Source organism: Bos indicus x Bos taurus, chromosome 6, assembly GCF_003369695.1.
Source record: "Bos indicus x Bos taurus breed Angus x Brahman F1 hybrid chromosome 6, Bos_hybrid_MaternalHap_v2.0, whole genome shotgun sequence".
Taxonomy (NCBI): Eukaryota; Metazoa; Chordata; class Mammalia; order Artiodactyla; family Bovidae; genus Bos; species Bos indicus x Bos taurus.
Window position 1 is genome coordinate 59,108,402 of NC_040081.1, and position 19,935 is coordinate 59,128,336.

At 35.4% G+C, this 19,935-nt stretch overlaps 1 protein-coding gene across 2 annotated transcripts in view; it reads right to left on the reverse strand.

Moving 5' to 3' along the window:
• PDS5A (PDS5 cohesin associated factor A) overlaps positions 1–19,935 on the reverse strand; it is a 134,079-nt gene that overhangs the window by 53,580 nt on the left and 60,564 nt on the right. For both annotated transcript variants that reach the window (XM_027544309.1, XM_027544310.1), the window contains exons 9-13: positions 15,979–16,094; positions 8,094–8,188; positions 6,527–6,672; positions 3,308–3,459; positions 1,835–1,948 (exon numbers count right to left, since the gene is read on the reverse strand). In XM_027544309.1, coding sequence (XP_027400110.1) covers positions 1,835–1,948; positions 3,308–3,459; positions 6,527–6,672; positions 8,094–8,188; positions 15,979–16,094 — 623 coding nt within the window. The remainder of the gene's footprint in view (positions 1–1,834; positions 1,949–3,307; positions 3,460–6,526; positions 6,673–8,093; positions 8,189–15,978; positions 16,095–19,935) is intronic.

The following is a 19,935-nucleotide window of genomic DNA, read 5'->3' on the forward strand; positions in this document are numbered from 1 at the left end:
TTACTAGTTTTCTCACTGCATGGTGTAGATACGCCATTCTTCTACATCTACCTAAAATTTAAAGCTTCAGAAAATTTACTTATTAGGATTAAGACAGTTTGGTTTACAATAGTAAACATAAGGCTTCTTATGAGAGAAAATATTTGAGAAGTTTTCAAGGATGAATAGGATCTTGCCAAGTAAACTGAAGGAATTCAGACATTCTAAGCAGAGGTAGCCAGAAAGTTCTGCTACAAACAGAGAGAAAAATGTCATTAAAGTACACGGCACACACAGGGATGTGAAAAAAATTTATAGGCTTGGAGGACAGAACGTGAGTAGGGGAGCATAAGGAAGCTGGAAAGTATTATAGAAAAGGATCAGATCGTGAAAGGCCAGGCTAAGGAGGTATGCATGAAATAGTGCAGATGACTTCAAAAATGAATTTCTTGGAAATGATGTGGATTCAAAACATGCCAAATTTAAATTGAGTTTCTTTACTCTGGATTCTTTTCTCTCCGTGATAGCAGATTTTCTTCTCTTACAAACCCACTCTGTAATTTCAGGTGCTCAAAATTAGTTTATTTCTGAGTACTCTTTGCCAAATATAAACAGAGATCAAGACCTCTGGCCTGGAATTTACTATCTACAGTGAACGTTATGAACTACTTGCAAATCCTTAAAATGATGGCTGATGTCTTCTAATAGGGTATGTTACTCTGTGGACTTTCTGCTGCAAACGCATAATCTCAACCCAGTAATGAGGAAACACTGAATGAACCCGAACTGAGAGAACATTATATAAAATAACTGACCTATGCAACACTGTTCTGAAAACTGTCCAAGTCATAAAAGACAAAGGCAAACTGAGAAATGGTTCCAAATTTAAAAAGACTAGAGACATGATAATTAAACATGCAACACGTAATCCTAGAAAGGGAACAAAAATCCATAAAGGACATTATTTGGACAATTGAGGAAATTTGAATACACACTGGATTATACAATATTTTATCAATATTAAACCTCCTGACTTTCAATGAAAGCACTCTAGTTATATAAAAGAATATCCTTGTAATTAAGGAATACCTATCTATTAGATGTAAAGGAATGCAGTGTCTGCAAATTACTATCTATGGATCAAAGAAAGTACGTATGTAAAGTACGCACAAATGATAAAGCAAATGGTCAAAAATTAGGAATTTCACTAAATGGGATTTTAAAAGTTTTGTTATTATTTTTGAAACTTTTCTGTAAATTTGAAATTATATGAAATTAAAGGTAATATATATATATGTAAATGTAATAGCTGAGGTTCTTATTAAGGAGAATCAGAATTCTCAATAAGAGGAGTTACTTACTTTTTTAAAAGCTTTATTAAAGTGGAATGCCCACAGATTCTAAGTGGCCTGGGATATTTAAGTTATGGTGGCTGTCTGAACAAAATTATTAATAGTGCCTTCTTTCAATCTCAAAAATACTTGTTTCGACAATCAATCATACAGTTATTCTACACAGAAGTGATCTGGACATGTTCTCCTGACAAAGAACCAGTTCTTATTTCTTAGGCTTAGTATGGTAAACCTCCAATAACGTGATTTAGATCCCAGTCAACAGGTGCACAAAAGACAATTTTGACATGGGGACTTCTCTAAATTCCTGAAACCATATTGCTCAGTTGCCAAATATATCTATGCATATAGGAATATTTTTGCTTTAATTTACTTGAATTTAGATAAAAATTTTCTCTATAAATATTTATCTGAGGTTCTTGATTCAACTAGAAGAAGCAATTAGAAATGATTAAATAAATAATTGTATAAAAGATTCAAGAATCATTTAAAAAGTAACTTACTTGACAGCATTTGGATCCAAACTAGCATATAAATAATACAAGCATTTCATTCTCTCTTCTGTTTCCAGGTTGTGGGGGACAAGATATTGAGCAAAGATTTTCTCTACCAATAGTCTATGAAGCAAACAAACAAAGAGAAAAAAACCCCAAGTAACAAAATTATTCTGTTTTTCAGAAGCAAAAGCCATTTTATATTTTAACCACCTCATACAAAGATACCATACCAATGGTGATACCCATGTGTGCAAATAAATGGAAAAGATCAGTATGTGATCAATGTTTTTCCTTACAAGTATAGTTATTTTTAAATTTAGAGCTACAGTTGTTACTTGTGGCTTTACACTTTGTCAGCCTGAAACATCTGTTCTAAAAGGGTTATATATTATTCCTAAGCACAGGATGCTAAGCCTGTTCCACCTGTTCGTCATCATCAGTCTGGAGCTATCAGAAATTATTTAACATTACAAATAAAGCTACGATCAAGAATTACTAATTCTCAAAAAATGTATCAATTTCCTCTGATTACAGTCTGGCTCCTTTCCCATGTTGTCATTCTGTAAAATCAAGGTGATCTTCCTTCATCATCCTGAAAATCAGCTTCTCTTATGCAGATCTGTCTTCACTGCACATTCTAAATTCATTACCATATTCAAATATCCTTCTTGCTAAGCCTATATTTATTATTCAACATCACTAGAATAAAGGTTCTTATTATAAGGATTATAATTATAAAATTATTCTTATTTAATCCTTATTAAATATAAGGATTCTTCATTAGCCAATGAAATACATAATCAATAATGTCAAAGTAGTCTAACTCAATAAAACACTGTGAAGTATTTTGCAAAAAACAAAATTATTACTGTAATCCAATAGAGAATTATGAGTAACATTCAGAAAGGGAAAACAACATAAGTTCTCATCTCAAGAAAAGAATTTTCTATATATGGGTATGGAAGTTAGACTTACTAGGTGATCATTTGGCAATATATACAAATATAGAATCATAACACTTATACACTTGAAGTATAATGCTATACGTCAATTATGCCTCAAAAAAAAAAAAAAAAAAAAAGAACAGTAATATCTCAATTGGTACTTACAGTGTTGCAAAAAGGAAAAATAACTAGCACTTAAAAAACAGTGCTACATTGCCAGGTGGTGGGCCAGGGGTCTTTATATTCATTATATTATTTAATCCGTAAGACAATTCTGTAAGGAAGGCTCATCTAATAAGGGGTAGAATGAACACTTGGTCTCTGGTCTGAGTCCAACTCTCTTGCCTATATTTCACAATTATTATGCTAACTGATAATTCTGGCTATAGTCTTATTTAAACATGATATGTCTAAACACGCAGAAAGTGATTTCTGAACTTAGAAACTAAGTATTATGAAAAAAATCAAACAGAAACCATATTAAAAATTAAAAACACTTTTATATTCATCCATTTTACCAACATATGGAACTCACTTGTCATCGATGCTATTTTGATAATATATATGCAAAAGTTTGTCCTTTATCCAGCTGACTTTCTCTGCAGCTTCCTTTCCTGCTTCACCATGAAGACAGTATTTCTTATAAAGCTGAGCCAGACCCATCATAGCTTCTTTTCTTACTCGCCACTAGAAAGTACAAAGTTTACTAGATGAGCTAGACAACAAATTTTAGTATAATACCTGGCAAAAATTATGATTTATTCCAATAGGTTGCACAGATTTAGGTGTGCATAGATTAGCACAATACTTATTTTCATAAAAGACAAATCACTTAAACAACAATTTTGATTATGTTTCTGTTTAGAAAACAGACTAGTTTGCAAATTATCCAGTGCAAATACTAGATCACCTATCAATTTTTTATTTTCTTCAAAGCCAAGCAACAATAAATTTTACCAAAAATCTCATTTGATTCTGTCTAAAAAAATTTGGCCAAGTTTTAGGAGTGATTAAAAAATAAGAGAAAGTATACAATTCAGTCTACAAACAAAAGCCGAATCATCTGGAATGTTTTATCCTAGTTATATCCCTTTTGATATTAACTCAGAATAAGAAGAGCAAAATTGGGGTGGGAGGTTGAAGAGAGGTTCAAGAGGGAAGAGACATATGTATACCTATGGCTGATTCATGTTGATGTATGGCAGAAACCAAAATAATATTGTAAAGCAATTATCCTCCAATTATAAAAAAGGCAAAATTTGGTATCAAAATGTTTGAATTATAAAGTTGGAAAGCACCTTAGTGATAGTCTTAAGTGAATTTTATTATTTTGTAATCTAAAGGGCAAATCAGTTACCTAGTCACACCCTAATTCATGAAAGACTAGGAGTTAAATAGATTGGAGGGGTTTAAGAGAAGGGAAGAAAGGTGATCAGAGGAGGGTGGACAGAAAAGGAGATTATAAAAATCTAGAGTCAGAAAGACAAAAGAACAATAATAACCACAAGGTACTTATCTCTAATAAATCAGAGTATACTTATCTTTGGTTTATTTAATACTTTCTTGAAATTTTTTTGGTATACTTTTCTCAATTTTAGATTATTTATTTGGTGAAATGAAACTGTTCCCATATAACAAAAGATGCATTTTGACATTTCTAACATGAAACCAAAGAATGTAAGCAGTGAAATCGAAGATTTTAATTCATTCCCACTTTTTAGAGAAAACAAAATTTAGAAAGGCTATTTTTTTTTTGCTGCGTCACTTCAGTAGTGTCCACCGACCCTGTGCGACCCCATAGACAGCAGTCCACCAGGCTACCCTGTCCCTAGGATTCTCCAGGCAAGAACACTGGAGTGGGTTGCCATTTCCTTCTCCATTGCATGAAGGTGAAAAGTGAAAGTGAAGTCACTCAGTCGTGTCCAACTCTAGCGACCCCATGGACTGCAGCCTACTAGGCTCCTCGTCCATGGGATTTTCTAGGCAAAATTACTGGAGTGGGGTCCCACTGCCTTCTCCGAGAAAGGCTATACTCTAGGTTATTTAATTCATTACACCAAAATAACAGTTCCTAAAACGTCCAATAGGCCTTATTAAGACTATATCATACAGTCTCAGTTAGCAAGAATCATTTACTCAGCTCATCCTGAAATTATAAACAAACACTGACAGAAGTAGAAGTGAAATGTTTCTAAAAGGAAGAAGTAATAAAAATGGCAATACTTGAAATCGGGTTTGGGGGCTGGGGAGGTGGTAATTAACAACTAAGCAATAGGGAGTGTTATTTCATTTATATTAATGCCAGGGGGAAAAAACTCTTCAGATGGAGAATTAATGACACAGCTGAACAAGTTAAATGGTGTTTACATATCTCTGTCTCCTATGACTATTTCAAAACAATTTAAAGAATGCATCTTGCTATGTATTTCTATAGCAAGATACTGCTTTTCTATCTTGAAATTACAGCTAAACTGCATTAGTTTCAGGATGGTAGGAGATTTTTAAAACTGTGCTTCAAATAAAATAGCACACTTTTAAAGGCAACCTTTTTTAAAGATGTTAATAAGTAACATGTTTTATCAGCCTGCCTTGCCTATATGTCCCTTATGGCTGACACTATTTCTTAGCAACTATTACTGTTCTTAGTACTACATTTATCAACCCACATTTTAAATTGCATCCACATACAGGAAATTACACAAAGAGTAATGACTAAATGGCACCCCACTCCAGTACTTTTGCCTAGAAAATCCTATAGACAGAGGAGCCTGATGGGCTGCAGTCCATGGGGTCACGAAGAGTCGGACATGACTGAGAGACTTCACTTTCATTTTTCACTTTCATGCATTGGAGAAGGAAATGGCAACCCACTCCAATGTTCTTGCCTGGAGAATCCCAGGGATGGGGAAGCCTGGTGGGTTGCCGTCTACAGGGTCACACAGAGTTGGACACGACTGAAGCGACTTAGCAGCAGCAGCAGCAGCAATGACTAAACATCAAAGACTCTAAGCTTAGCATAGCAATATGGAAACACCACTTTTACAGGAAGTACGATATTCCAAGACAGATACTTCCGCAAATGCTAACTATAAAGCAAACAAATGGTGATGATCAGTATTCTGAAACTCATATGTAACTGAAAAGGTAAAACAAAACTTTAATTTTGCTGCTCGTTTTGTAAAGGTGAGCTAAAAACCCATACTGAAGATATGAAAACCTACAGAATCCAATGTTTGAGTGAACTCCGGGAGATGGTAATGGATAGGGAGGCCTGGCGTGCTGCGATTCATGTGGTCGCAAGGAGTCGGACACGACTAAGTGACTGAACTGAACTGAACTAAATTTGACTTTCAAGGTAACTTTAAATATAAAATGATTTCTATTGTATTTTGCTAACAATGTAAACATCAGATCAGATCAGTCGCTCAGTCGAGTCCGACTGTTTGCGACCCCATGAATCGCAGCACGCCAGGCCTCCCTGTCCATCACCAACTCACGGAGTTCACTCAGACTCATGTCCATCAAATCAGTGATGCCATCTAGCCATCTCATCCTCTGTCGTCCCCTTCTCCTCCTGCCCCCAATCCCTCCCAGCATCAGAGTCTTTTCCAATGAGTCAACTCTTCGCATGAGGTGGCCAAAGTACTGGAGTTTCAGCTTTAGCATCATTCCTTCCAAAGAAATCCCAGGGCTGATCTCCTTCAGAATGGACTGGTTAGTAAATTAAAAAAGAATAAAATTCCTCAGGTTTTACCCGTTTGTCCAGTGTTCTTTCTCTTACAAAGCCAAGTAGCTGATCATTCACTAAGGCAAGGTCTCTTTTGGCAGCAGTTATTATAGTAACAATAACATCATGACGAATAGCTTCTTCTGGATCATGGGATCGAACTTTCAAATATTCTGAAACAGAAAAAATTAAGCTAAATATAAGCTATAATATTCATTATGTTCACAATGACCAAAAAAAAAACAACCTAATGCTTTTATGTCTATATACTGGAACAATTGTAAAATGAGGATAAATTAAAATCATTTAATTTCTGAGGTTGCCATTACATAATAACAAAATGAACTATATCATACTATTACTGAAAAGTTATATGTTAATAAATAATATTTTATACCAACTATTATGGAAAAGTCAAATCAGTACCTGATTTGAAATCAAAGCAGCACCTGATTTATACAATACATATTAAACGACTAAAAAAAATACAATAAAAATTCTTATAGCATTACACAATATAAAATAACATTCTATGACCGCTAAAAAAAATCTTAGATAATTATGATACGAAAAAAGTTATTTCCTCTCTTTTTGGCAAGCACTTTGTTTATTTTTGGACAAATTGATAAAAATTTGGTAAAACATTTATTTGTATTTTTGTTTGCGCTGGGTCTTTGTTGCTGTGCAGGCTTTTCTCGAGTTGCCCAAGCAGAGGCTACTCTCTAGTTGTGCAGGCAGAGGCTGTTCTCTAGTTGCAGCTCTTGAGTTCTAATTGTGGTAGCTTCTCCTGTTGTGGAGCATGAGCTATAGGGTGCATGGGCTTCAGCAGCTGTGGCATGTGGACTCAGCAGTTGTGGTTCCCAGGCTCTGGAGCACAGGCTGAGTAGTTGTGGCACACAAGCTTAGCTGTCCTGTGGCATGTAGGATCTTCCTGGTCAGGGATCGACCCGTGTCTCCTGCATTGGCATGCGGATTCCTTACCACTGAGCCATCAAGGCAGCCCACAGTAAACAGTATTTTGATTCTGGTGGTTTAGTCACTGAGTAAGACTCTTGCAATCCCATGAACAGCGGCCTGCTAGGCTCCTCTGTCCATGGTATTTCCAAGAATACTGGAGTGGGTTGTCATTTCCTACTCCAGGGGATCTTCCTGATCCAGGGATTGAACATGAGTCTCCTGCAAAGCAGGCAGGTTCTTTACTGCTGAGACTCCTTATACTGAGTCTGAAGCCCAAGTATTTTGATAGAAGCTATTTATTTGTTACAACCAAATAAGTAGGTTTAAACGCTTTATTTCAAGTGAAGAATGAGAAATTCTACTAATCTATTTCAGAAGAAATCACTTATCTACTTACTCAAAGGAAGAGTCTACTTCTTTAAACTATCATTTCAAAAAATTTCAAAAGATTACAGTGTGAAGATTTCAAACTTAATTTTATTGTATAAACATGAAATCACTTACTAGTCCATGACTGTTAGAGACCTGAAACAGTGCCAGAGTGAAACCTATTCAAAAACTCAAGTTAAAGTCAAAGGCCACATCTAAAATATATTTGTGTGATTGCGTTCATATTTCAATAGACCAGCCACCTTACCTGTGAGATCCTTTGCTAAATCTGGGTGATTCATTAAACAGTGACTGGCAAATTTCACACTTTCTAATCTCACAGGAACATGAATGTCATTAAATCTATACAGAAAAAGATTGCTAAATATTAGTTGTAAGGCAAAATAACTATTTTCAAATAAGGTACATCAACAGTACATAAATATCTACTAAAAAAATAAAGTTTTTTTTCCCAATACTTACTAGAAAATACGGTGGTCATTAAAATGACAGTTACATCATTCTGAAGGAAGAATATAAATTAAAAAATACATAATTTCACAACAGTATTTTTTAGAACAGGATTTTCACCATGTTAAAACAAAACAGTATAAAACATCCCCCAACCCAAACTATGTATGTTGAAAAGCCAAAAATTGTAGCTTAAAATTATACCACAAAACAAACAAAAAACAAAATTTCAAAATGCACAAAATCTATCTGAGAAAAGTTTACAGGAGAAAAATGCTAGAAGAATGTGAGGTAGAAAGCAAGGGCAGACCCAGAAATAAGTATACACAATCCATGTGCCATACTGCCTCAAAGCAAAAAAAAAGTTTCATGTGGCTGGAACCAACCTGTAATTGCCCTTTTTGCTGTTGCTATTTAGTTGCTAAGTCATGTACAATTCTTTGCCACCCCACTGACTGTAGGCCACCAGGCTCCTCTGTCCATGGGATATCCAGGTAAGAACACTGAACGGGTTGCCTTTTCTTCTTCAGGGGATCTTCCTGATTCAGCGTTCAAGCCCATATCTGCACTGGCAGGCAAATTCTTTACTGCTGAGCCACCAGTATTCAGTTTAGTTCAGTCACTCAGTTGTGTCCGACTCTTTGTGACGCCATGAACAGCAGCATGCCAGGCCTCTTTGTCCATCACCAACTCCCAGAGTTTATACAAACTCATGTCCATTGAGTTGGTGATGCCACCCAACCATCTCATCCTCTGTAGTCCCCTTCTCCTCCTGCCCTCAAACTTTCCCAGGATCAGGGTCTTTTCAAATGAATCAGCTCTTCGCATCAGGTGGCCAAAGTATTGGAGTTTTAGCTTCAGCATCAGTCCCTCCAATGAACACCCAGGACTGATCTCCTTTAGGATGGACTGGTTGGATCTTCTTGCAGTCCAAGGGACTCTCAAAAGTCTTCAACACCACAGTTCAAAAGCATCAATTCTTCGGCGCTCAGCTTTCTTTATAGTCCAACTCTCACATCCATACATGACTACTGGAAAAACCATAGCCTTGACTAGATGGACCTTTGTTGGCAAAGTAATGTCTCTGCTTTTGAATAAGCTGTCTAGGTTGGTCATAACTTTTCTTCCAAGGAGCAAGCGACTTTTAATTTCATGGCTGGAATCACCATCTGCAGGGATTTTGGAGCCCAGAAAAATAGTCAGCCATTGTTTCCCCATCTATTTGCCATGAAGTGACGGGATCAGATGCCATGATCTTACTTTTCTGAATGTTGAGCTTTAAGCCAACTTTTTCACTCTTCTCTTTCACTTTCATCAAGAGCCTCTTTAGTTCTTCACTTTCTGCCATAAGGGTGGTGTCATCTGCATATCTGAGGTTATTGATATTTCTCCTAGCAATCTTGATTCCAGCGTATGCTTCCTCCAGCCCAGCATTTCTCATGATGTACTCTGCATATAAATTAAATAAGCAGGGTGACAATATACAGCCTTGACATACTCCTTTTCCTATTTGGAACCAGTCTGTTGTTCCACATCCAGTTATAACTGTTGCTTCCTGACCTGCATACATGTTTCTCAAGAGGCAGGTCAAGTGGTCTGGTATTCCCATCTCTTTCAGAATTTTCCACAGTTTATTGTGATCCACACAGTCAAAGGCTTTGGCATAGTCAATAAAGCAGAAGATGTTTTTCTGGAACTCTCTTGCTTTTTCCATGATCCAGCAGATGTTGGCAATTTGATCTCTGGTTCCTCTGCCTTTTCTAAAATCAGCTTGAACATCTGGAAGTTCACGGTTCATGTGTTCCTGAAGCCCGGCTTGGAGAATTTTGAGCGTTACTTTACTAGCTTGTGAGATGAGTGCAATTGTGTGGTAGTTTGAGCATTCTTTGGCATTGCCTTTCTTTGGGACTGGAATGAAAACTGACTTTTTCCAAATTTGCTGACATATTGAGTGTAGCACTTTCACAGCATCATCTTTTAGGATTTGAAATAGCTCAACTGGAATTCCATCACCTCCACTAGCTTTGTTTGTAGTGATGCTTCCTAAGGCCCACTTGACCTCACATTCCAGGATGTCTGGCTCTAGGTGAGTGATCATACCATCTGATTATCTGGGTCGTGAAGATCTTTTCTGTGTAGTTCTTCTGTGTATTCTTGCTACCTCTTCTCAATATCTGCTGCTTCTGTTAGGTCCATACCATTTCTGTCTTTTATTGAGCCCATCTTTGCATGATTCTATTGTTCCCATTCTAGAATACCCATTCTATTGTTTTCCTCTATTTCTTTGCACTGATCACTGAGGAAGGCTTTCTTATCTCTCCTTTCTATTCTTTAGAATTCTGCATTCAAATGGGTATATCTTTCCTTTTCTCCTTCGCTTTTCACTTCTCTTCTTTACACAGCTATTTATAGCCTCCTCAGACAGCCATTTTGCTTTTTTGCATTTCTTTTTCTTGGGGATGGTCTTGCCTGTCTCCTGTACAATGTTACAAACCTTCATCCATAGTTCATCAGGCACTCTGCCTATCAGATCTAGTCCCTTAAATCTATTTCTCAATTCCACTGTATAATCATAAGGGTTAGGGTTACAGCAAGAATTTAATAAGCATGAAACTCAGTATGTAGATTCAGAACTTCATATAAGGATAAGCTGAGTAACTGAAATTTTAAATTTATTGGGCAATTTAAAAATATTAATCATAAATAATGTGATTTACTTATTTTTTAGCTTTTAATTTCCTCTACCCTATTCCTCCCCACCCCCACCCCCCACCTCCCTTTCCCTCTGGCAAGTGTTTGTTCTCCTTAACTGTCTTTGTTTTGTTGTTTGGTCTTTTTTTTTTTTTTTTAGATTTCACATATAAGTGAAACCATACAGTATCTGTCCTTCTCTGTTTGGGACATCCATGTTGTCTCAAATGGTAAGATTTCCTTCTTCATGGAAGAGTAAAATTCCACCACGTATGTATATACCACATCTAGTTCATCCACTGATCTGCTGTTTGGGCAGCTGGGTTGCTTTCTGGTCTTGGCTATTATAAATAATGCCAGAGTGAACATGGAGCTAATGCATCTATCTTTTCTGATTAGTATTTCTGTTTTCTTCAGATAAATACCCAGGACTGTAATTCCTGGATCACATGATAGTGTCATTTTAAATTATCTGAGGAACCTCCATACTGTTTTTGATAGTGGCGGCACCAATTTACATCGCCACCAATAGTGCACAATGGTTCCCTTTTCTCCACATCTTTGCAGACACTTGTTATTTGTAGTCGTTTTGATAACAGCCATTCTGACAGGTGTGAGGTGGTATCTCACTGTGGTTTTGATTTGCACTTCCTTGATGATTAGTGATGTTGAGTATCTTTTTAAAAAAATATATTAATTTTTAATTGATTGATGATCGGTTTACAACATTGGTTTGATTTTGGTCATACATCAACATGCATTAGCCAAAGGTATACAAATATCCCCTGATGTTGAGCATCTTTTCATATGTCGTCTTTGGAAAAATGTTCATCAGATCCTCTCCCATTTTTAAAACAGGTTGCTTGCTTTTTTGATGTTGACTTGAATGAGGTATTTATATATTTTAGATATTAACAACTTATCATGTATATTATTTGGAAATAACTTCTCCCATTTAGTAGAATTATTCATCCTAGTTCTGTGAAAAAGGCCATTGGTATTTTGATAAGGATTGCAATGAATCTGTAGATTGCCTTTAACAATATTTAATTATTTCAATTATATCTTTCCAACTCTGTGTGTCGTCTTCAGTTGGTTTATCAGTATCTTACAGTTTTCCAAGTACAGTTCTTTTGCCTCCTTAGGTAGGTTTATTCTGAGGTATTTTATTCTCTATGATGTGGCTGTAAATGGGATTATTTTCTTAATTTTTCTGATAGTTCACTGTTAGTGTATTCAGATGCAAAGATTTCTGTTTATTGATTTTTGTATCCTACAACATACTCAAATTCATTGATGAATTCTAGTAGTTTTCTGGTGGCATCTTTAGGATTTCCTATGTAGTATTACATGTCATCTGCAAATAGTGAGCTAGGACCTAACAGAGGCAGAAGATATTAAGAAGAGGTGGCAAGTATATACAGAACTCTACAAAAATGGTCTTAATGACCAGGACAGCCATGATGGTGTGGTCACTCACCTAGAGCCAGATATCCTGGAATGTGGAGTCAAGTGGACATAGGAAGCATTGCTACAAATAAAGCTAGTGGAGGTGATGGAATTCCAGCTGAGCTCTTTAAAATCCTTAAAGATGATGTTAAATTGCTGCACTCACTATGTCAGCAAATTTGGAAAACTCAGCAGTGGACACAGGACTAGAAAGGTCAGTTTTCATTCCAATTCCAGAGAAGGGCAGTGCCAAATAATGCTCAAACTATTGGACAGTTACGCTAAGGTTACGCTCATGGGGTCGCAAAGAGTCAGACACGACTGAGCGACTGAACTGAACTGACCTGAAAGTTATGCTCAAAATCCTTCAAGCCAGGTTTCAATAGTACATGAACAGAGAACTTCCAGATGTACAAGCTGGGTTTAGAAAAGTCAGGGAGATCAGAGATCAAATTGCCAAAATCCACTGGATCATAGAAAAAGCAAGGGAATTCCAGAAAAACATCTATTTCTCCTTCATTTACTACATTAAAGCCTTTGACTGTGTGGATCACAATCAACTGTGCAATATTCTTAAAGAGATGGAAATACCAGACCACCTTTCCTGACTCCCGAGAAACCTGTATGCAGGTCAAGAAGCAACACTTACAACTGGACATGGATAAAGTGGTTGGTTTAAAATTGGGAAAGGACTAAGATAAGGATATATACTGTTACTCTAGTTTATTTAACTTGTATGCGGAGTACATCATGTGAAATGCTGGGCAGGATGAAGCACAAGCTGGATCAAGATTACCAGGAGAAATATCAACAACGCAGATGATTCCACTCTAATGGCAGACAGTGAAAAGGAACTAAAGAGCCTCTTGATGAGGGTGAAAGAGGCGAGTGAAAAAGCTGGCTTAAAACTTAGCATTCAAAAAATTAAGACCATGGTACCCAGTCCCATCACTTCACTGCAAACAGAAAGGGAAAAAGTAGAATCAGTAACAGATTTTATTTCTCTGGGCTCCAAAACAGTGACCGCAGCCATGAAATTAAAAGATGCTTGCTCCTTGGAAGAAAAGCTATGACAAACATGGACAGTGTATTAAAAAGCAAAGATATCACTTTGCTGACAAAGGTCTGTATAGTCAAAGCTATGGTTTTTCCAGTAGTCAGGCATGGATGTGAGAGTTGGACCATAAAGAAGGTTGAGTGCCAGAGAACTGATGCTTATGCTTTCTAACTGTATTGCCGGAGAAGACTCTTGAGAGTTCCTTGGACACCAAGGAGTTCAAACCAGTCAATCTTAAAGGAAATAGGCCCTGAATATTCTAATAAAGGACTGAAGCTGCAGGTCCAATACTTTGGCCATGTGATGCAAAGACCTGACTCGTTGGAAAAGACCCTGATGCTGGGGAAGACTGAAGACCAAAGGAGAAGGTGGTGGCAGAGGATGAGATGGTTAGATAGCATCACCGACTCAATGAGCACAAGTCTGAACAAACTCCAGAAGATAATGAAAGACAGGTAAGCCTGGCATGCTGCAATCCATGGGGTCGCAAAGAGTTGGACATGACTTAGTGACTGCTGCTGCTGCTAAGTCGCGTCAGTCGTGTCCGACTCTGTGCGACCCCACAGACAGAAGCCCACCAGGCTCCTCTGTCCCTGGGATTCTCCAGGCAAGAACACTGGAGTGGGTTGCCATTTCCTTCTCCAATGCATGAAAGTGAAAAGTGAAAGTGAAGTCGCTCAGTCATGTCTGACTCTTAGCGGCTCCATGGACTGTAGCCTACCAGGCTCCTCCATCCATGGGATTTCCCAGGCAAGAGTACTGGAGTAGGGTGCCATTGCCCTCTCCGACTTAGTGACTAAACAACAACAATAATCACTGACACAATTTCATTACTGGTAATTGATTTGTACATATTTTCTGTTTCTTCCTGGTTCAGTCGTGGGAAACAATACATTTCTAGGGATTTGTTAATTTCTTCTAGGTTGTCTGCTTTGTTGGCATATAATTGATCATAGATAATGTGACTTTAAACATTGAAAACATGTATATTTTTGAAGTGATCTCATAAATAACCAATAAAACTAAAGTTATTTAATAGACACATAAATATCCATGGCCGCCTACTTTCTTATCCAGAGACAACTGTCATTTTAATAAAATATTTCATTTAGGATTTATAATTTTCTAACTAACAGAGAAAAGTGAGTAGTACTATTCATGATCAAGTATCAAAACACTTATTACTAAATAATTAAGGGAAATAATCTAGTACAACAGATATGCTAAAAATACTTCTTTGTTTACCTGAATAAGAGACCGATTACTAGCACACTAGTGAATGTGAAATTTTCAGTGTAAGAAGCCTCTTACTGTTGATTTAGTTTTTATAAGTTATGCAAGTGAAAAATGGAGTCTTGCATTTTCGTTTAAATGTTTTTCTATATATATTAATGTCAATCACTAGGACAGATACACTCGTCTATGTACTGACAAGTAGAACTGTTTCATTCCCTCTAAATTCTTATAAATTCAAGTTTAATTAATCAAATGGTCAGAATATATTCAAGACCTTCAAAACGACCTGTTCTGGGCAAATAAGATATCATTATATCAGTGTCTCCAATTTGTTATATATATGTAATTTATTTATTTGGCTGCCTCAGGTCTTAGTGGCAGCATACAGGATCTTCATTGAGTCACGGGGGCTTAACTGCTCTGTGTCATACGGGATCTCAGTACCCTACCCAGGGAATGAACCTGTGTCCCTTGTATTGTGAGGTGGATTCTTAACCACTGGACCACCATGGAAGTCTCTTATTTATTTTAGTATTTAACACAGGATTACTATAACAATTATTATAGTGAGTTTACTTGAAGAAAAATTTTGGAGCCCATTTCCTGAATCAGTTGAATTAGACAATGATGAATTTCAAATGTTCTCTAGAATATTAATAATAAAAATTGACTTTTTAATCAATGTTTGAAGTAAAGAAACATGTAAATGTAACACAAGAAAGCAATTTAATAAATTTCATAGATTTTCCAACCTTACCATCAAGTTGAATAGAACACAATAATTCCAAGTTCTTTAGAAGGAACATTAAAAGCTTTGAGCAGTGCTATTTTCCATTTCAAAATCAGACAATACTGAATTGTTTAAAACACACATCTTGCTACCAGATAAGCTATGTATCTAAAGGATAAGCACCAGTAAATAAATAAACTGTTTGAGTGAAATATGGCATGGACTGGACCATGATGTCTTCAATCTCATGATTTAAAAATTTTAAGACTCTGCAGATCTTCAAATGTTTATTCTAATGACATTATTTTAGCACACACAAGAAAGATTAAAATCTGTTATGTGGGTAAATAAAAAAAAGCTTTCTTCATAAAAAACTGCTCTTCAGTTTACTCTCCGAGAGAGACAGTAACATTGGTATTAAAAAAACATATATCGAAGTTTGATATATGTGGTTTTAATCAGGTGGGCCATACTGACTAGCCTCCAAAACATAGAGTCCACAGAATTGTATTCTCTTACCGTCCAAGAAAACACTGCCACAGAGGACGATTCTGTGTTGCTAAATCGGAATCTTTAGAGCCAAACAATTTAGCTAAAAGTCGAACAACAGCTAATCGTTCTTCTCCATCATTGCTCTAAGAGAAAAAAGAAAATAAATAAAATCTGAGATTTATTCATCAGATTATAAAAAAATAACATAAAATAGTCCCAAGAAGCTGCAATTTCACTATTTTTGCTTATAATGATGAAAACTTTAAAATATTGTATTCTCTCATTTACTATGCAGAAGTTGATTTAATTCCACATTAGATCATCAGGTCCTTTGCTCTTATTTCATTCCCTCTCAACTGTTAATTTATGCCTGTTTTCTCTGCTTGCTTGCAATCTGCACAGATGCTGTAGAAATATGAAGATAATGATTTAATTCTAACATTCCCTAAGAGTCCTAGAAAAAATTCTGTGAATGGAAGACCTACAAGTAACTTCTGCCCTACAATTTCATCTCCAACATAAACCCATATCAATTAAGGTTTTGATATCTGAAAGTTTTTTTTTTTTTTTTCGGTATATGAAGTTTTAATCAATGATCCCCTCCTGACTGGAGCACAAAATACTGAAGAATGTCATGATTCAGAAAAATTCATTTTAACAGAAGAGAATGAATCTTACAAGGATCTATAAAGTCAAGTGAACTGAACACTACAAAAAAGCAAAACTTCATTTTTGATAGGGGCCTATTTTCTTATCCTGAATCAATATACATTACAAAAATGTCCTTCATTTCACTAGTGAAGCCACATTAATATATATCGAATTATTCTAAAACCACATGGTGCATGAAATGTTTTAAAAGTTACACACTCCCTAGGAAAATAAAGACAATAACCAAAAGCAATTGCTAATTTCTAAAGTGTTCAAATACAATAACAAAAAGCAACTTCCAATTTTTAAAATGTTCAAATACAGTGTGTCTAAAGTAATACCAGAAAGTCAATACATACTCATGGGAAAAGATAGCAAGGTAAAAAAGAAAGACTAGAGGAGGTATCATCTTTTTTTAAAGAATGCTTTAATTTTCAGAGATAGGGGTTTTGTGGTTAAAAGATAGGCACACTTATCAAACAGGTAAAAATGAAAATTCAAGGTTTAAAACTTAAAACTACAAAAATGATTTTCTTCGACAAAGTCTTTCTCAAGCAATATGACTACAATGAAGAACAGTGCTGCCTTTTGTAAGTTCAACTGACTAGCTAACATAATTTATTTTCTTTTTAAAGAAAAACCAATCTATCCCTTAAATTTCAAGCACTAGAAAAAGTGGAAATTTTACTTTACTTGAAAGTAACCACTTCAGTAGCCTGGTGATTATTTCACATGTAACTACTGAAATAAAACTAAATGAAAACTTACCACTCACCCCCTGCCTTTTTTGATTTTTAAATATGTTCCTTGAGTGAGACTGGAATATGATGATAATGAAGGTAATTTTTTTCTGGTGCAAAAACTATTTGGTGTCTCTGATACATACCTATATTGGTAATCTATCTCTAAGTGAAAATTATCTCATTGAGCTATTACCTAATATATTGTTTGAATACAAATATATATATAAAGTATTAATTAAAAGAATGGGTAAAAATCAGAAATTCTGTATTAATAATTTATCAGTGGCTTTCTAAAAGAAATTCAAAAGGCCACCTAGTTTTTATTTTTCTTCAGCCTTAGTTGGAAAAGGTAACCAACTCTGTTACTGTTTCTAATTAACGTAATCGATTCAGAACAATTCTCTGTAAAAATTTTCTCCAACCAAAATAAAGCAATTATGACTGTGTTTTAATGTTTTAAATTGAGGAATAAATATAAATGCCTGTCTATCTCTGGCTAACATGAAAAAATTATAATGTAAAATGTGGCAAATTTTCTGACAACTACAGCCATTGCTGCTAAGTAACTCAGCTATCAGAGTACCCCGTAAAACACGAGAGAGTAACAGCACTCTGTGGACTATGCAATGGAGAGTGTACACAGGTGCAGACAGTGGCCCAGTATAAAAAGTAAAATCAAACAGTGATTCTGAAGCATTTTCTCAAACACTTTTATTGTCTTTAGAGGACTTTTCACTACAAAGAAGCTGTAGCTACAATTCAGCAATACATCTACAGAAAGTCACCACAGCCATAAAAAACTTCCTAGGCTATCTGCTTAGCATATACTGGTGACTCAAAAAAGGGGCACTCTAATTATATACAGATAGGCTTTCTAGATGGTGAAGTGGTAAAAAAAATCCACCTGCCAATGAAGGAGATGCAAGAGACACAGGTTTGATGCATGGGGTCAGAAAGATCTCTTCAGAGTAGGAAATGGCAACCTGCTCCAGTATTCTTGACTGGAAAATACCATAGACAGAGGAGCCTGGTGGGCTACAGCCCAAGGGGTTGGAAAGAGCTGGACACAATTAAGCACACACACACAATTCTATAGAGAGAGTATCTGAACTACTCTGAATCTGTTTCTTCACTTGGGATGAGAAAAGTAATACTGGTGCAGGCTAGGGTTACAGTCAGAAGCAAGTAAGAACACAGGTGATAGCACTTGCTGTAAAACAATAAAATATTCCATTACTATTATTTAGATATGGTACTAGTTCAACATAAAGTTTTAAAAAGGCAAAAATTTATCTAAGAATACAGAAAAACATAAAAATCAATGGTCTTGGGTTATACATATTGTATTAAAAGAGACTATATAGAAATAACATTAAGGTGCTAAATTTTAAAAAAAGGGAATTAAGGAATCTATAAAAAAATTTTTTGTGCGCCTACTGCTAAAGTATGCCTATGAAAATATCAAATTTTCATAGAGAGGGTACAAGATGAAGAGTAATTGAGGACAACTGTGGTAGAGACAAGCTCATAACCCATTTAAGGTACTACTAGTCAAGTTCTAGCCAAACGTTGTCAAATCATCTGATTTTTTTTTTTCTTAAAGAAAATGTTTAATCTGGAGTTTTCAACAAAGTCCGATTTTAAAATTTATTCATTCACTCAATGTTACCAACTTTTTAAAAAGAGAAAATTCTTTGTATGACATTTTGAAATAAAATTTATCAAATAAAACATTTTTGGGAGGCCAGATTCAGCTCTTAACTTCTGATGTAAGTAAATGAACTTATAGAAGAATGGGGTATGGACAACCAATGTAGTTTAACTTCATTCTGTTTACATTAAGCTTACACATTGAAATCCTGAAGTCTAGTTCCTAATCCATTCCCACCATCTATTATAGCAGCCTTGTTTAAGGATTAAAGAGGCTTGATTTTCATATTCAAACTCTATATATTAGACTGGGAGAAAATATTTTAATGCCTTATAAAATAATTTGGTATGGAACCACTCTTAGACTGTTGTGGAAATAAACCTATTATTAAAAAACAAAACAAAACTTTGTTCTCTGTGTAACATTATCCGTACAACAGTTTCTGAGAAACCTAGTAAAATGTCTTTCATATGTGAACAGCAAATTCTTGTCATAAAACAAAATGGACAAATCTTATACCTGTTTTAAGAGTTTGAAATCAGAGTTCGAATCCCAAATACATTTTAACTGTGTAAATGGACAAAATGATTCATCTTAAACTTTTCATAATAATTTATCTTATGTTTTCCATAACTTAAAAAATCAAAATTGGTAGTGTTGGTCCTAAATATACCACAGTCTGATTTAAGGATTAAATAAAATACTGGATATTAAAAAAATTTTTCAAAAATTCCAGAATATCAAGCAAAATGTAACATGTTCTTTTCTAAAGTTTAACAAGGAGAAAGGACTGAGTGTTAAGATTTTCGTATTTTTGTTAAGATTTCATATTTTTTGAGGCAATTTGTTTAGTTGGCTATTTAAAAAAACAACAGTAAAAAAAAAGCCTCCCAGATATGCTCAAGTCATAACATAAAATTTTTGTCCTTGATCTATACT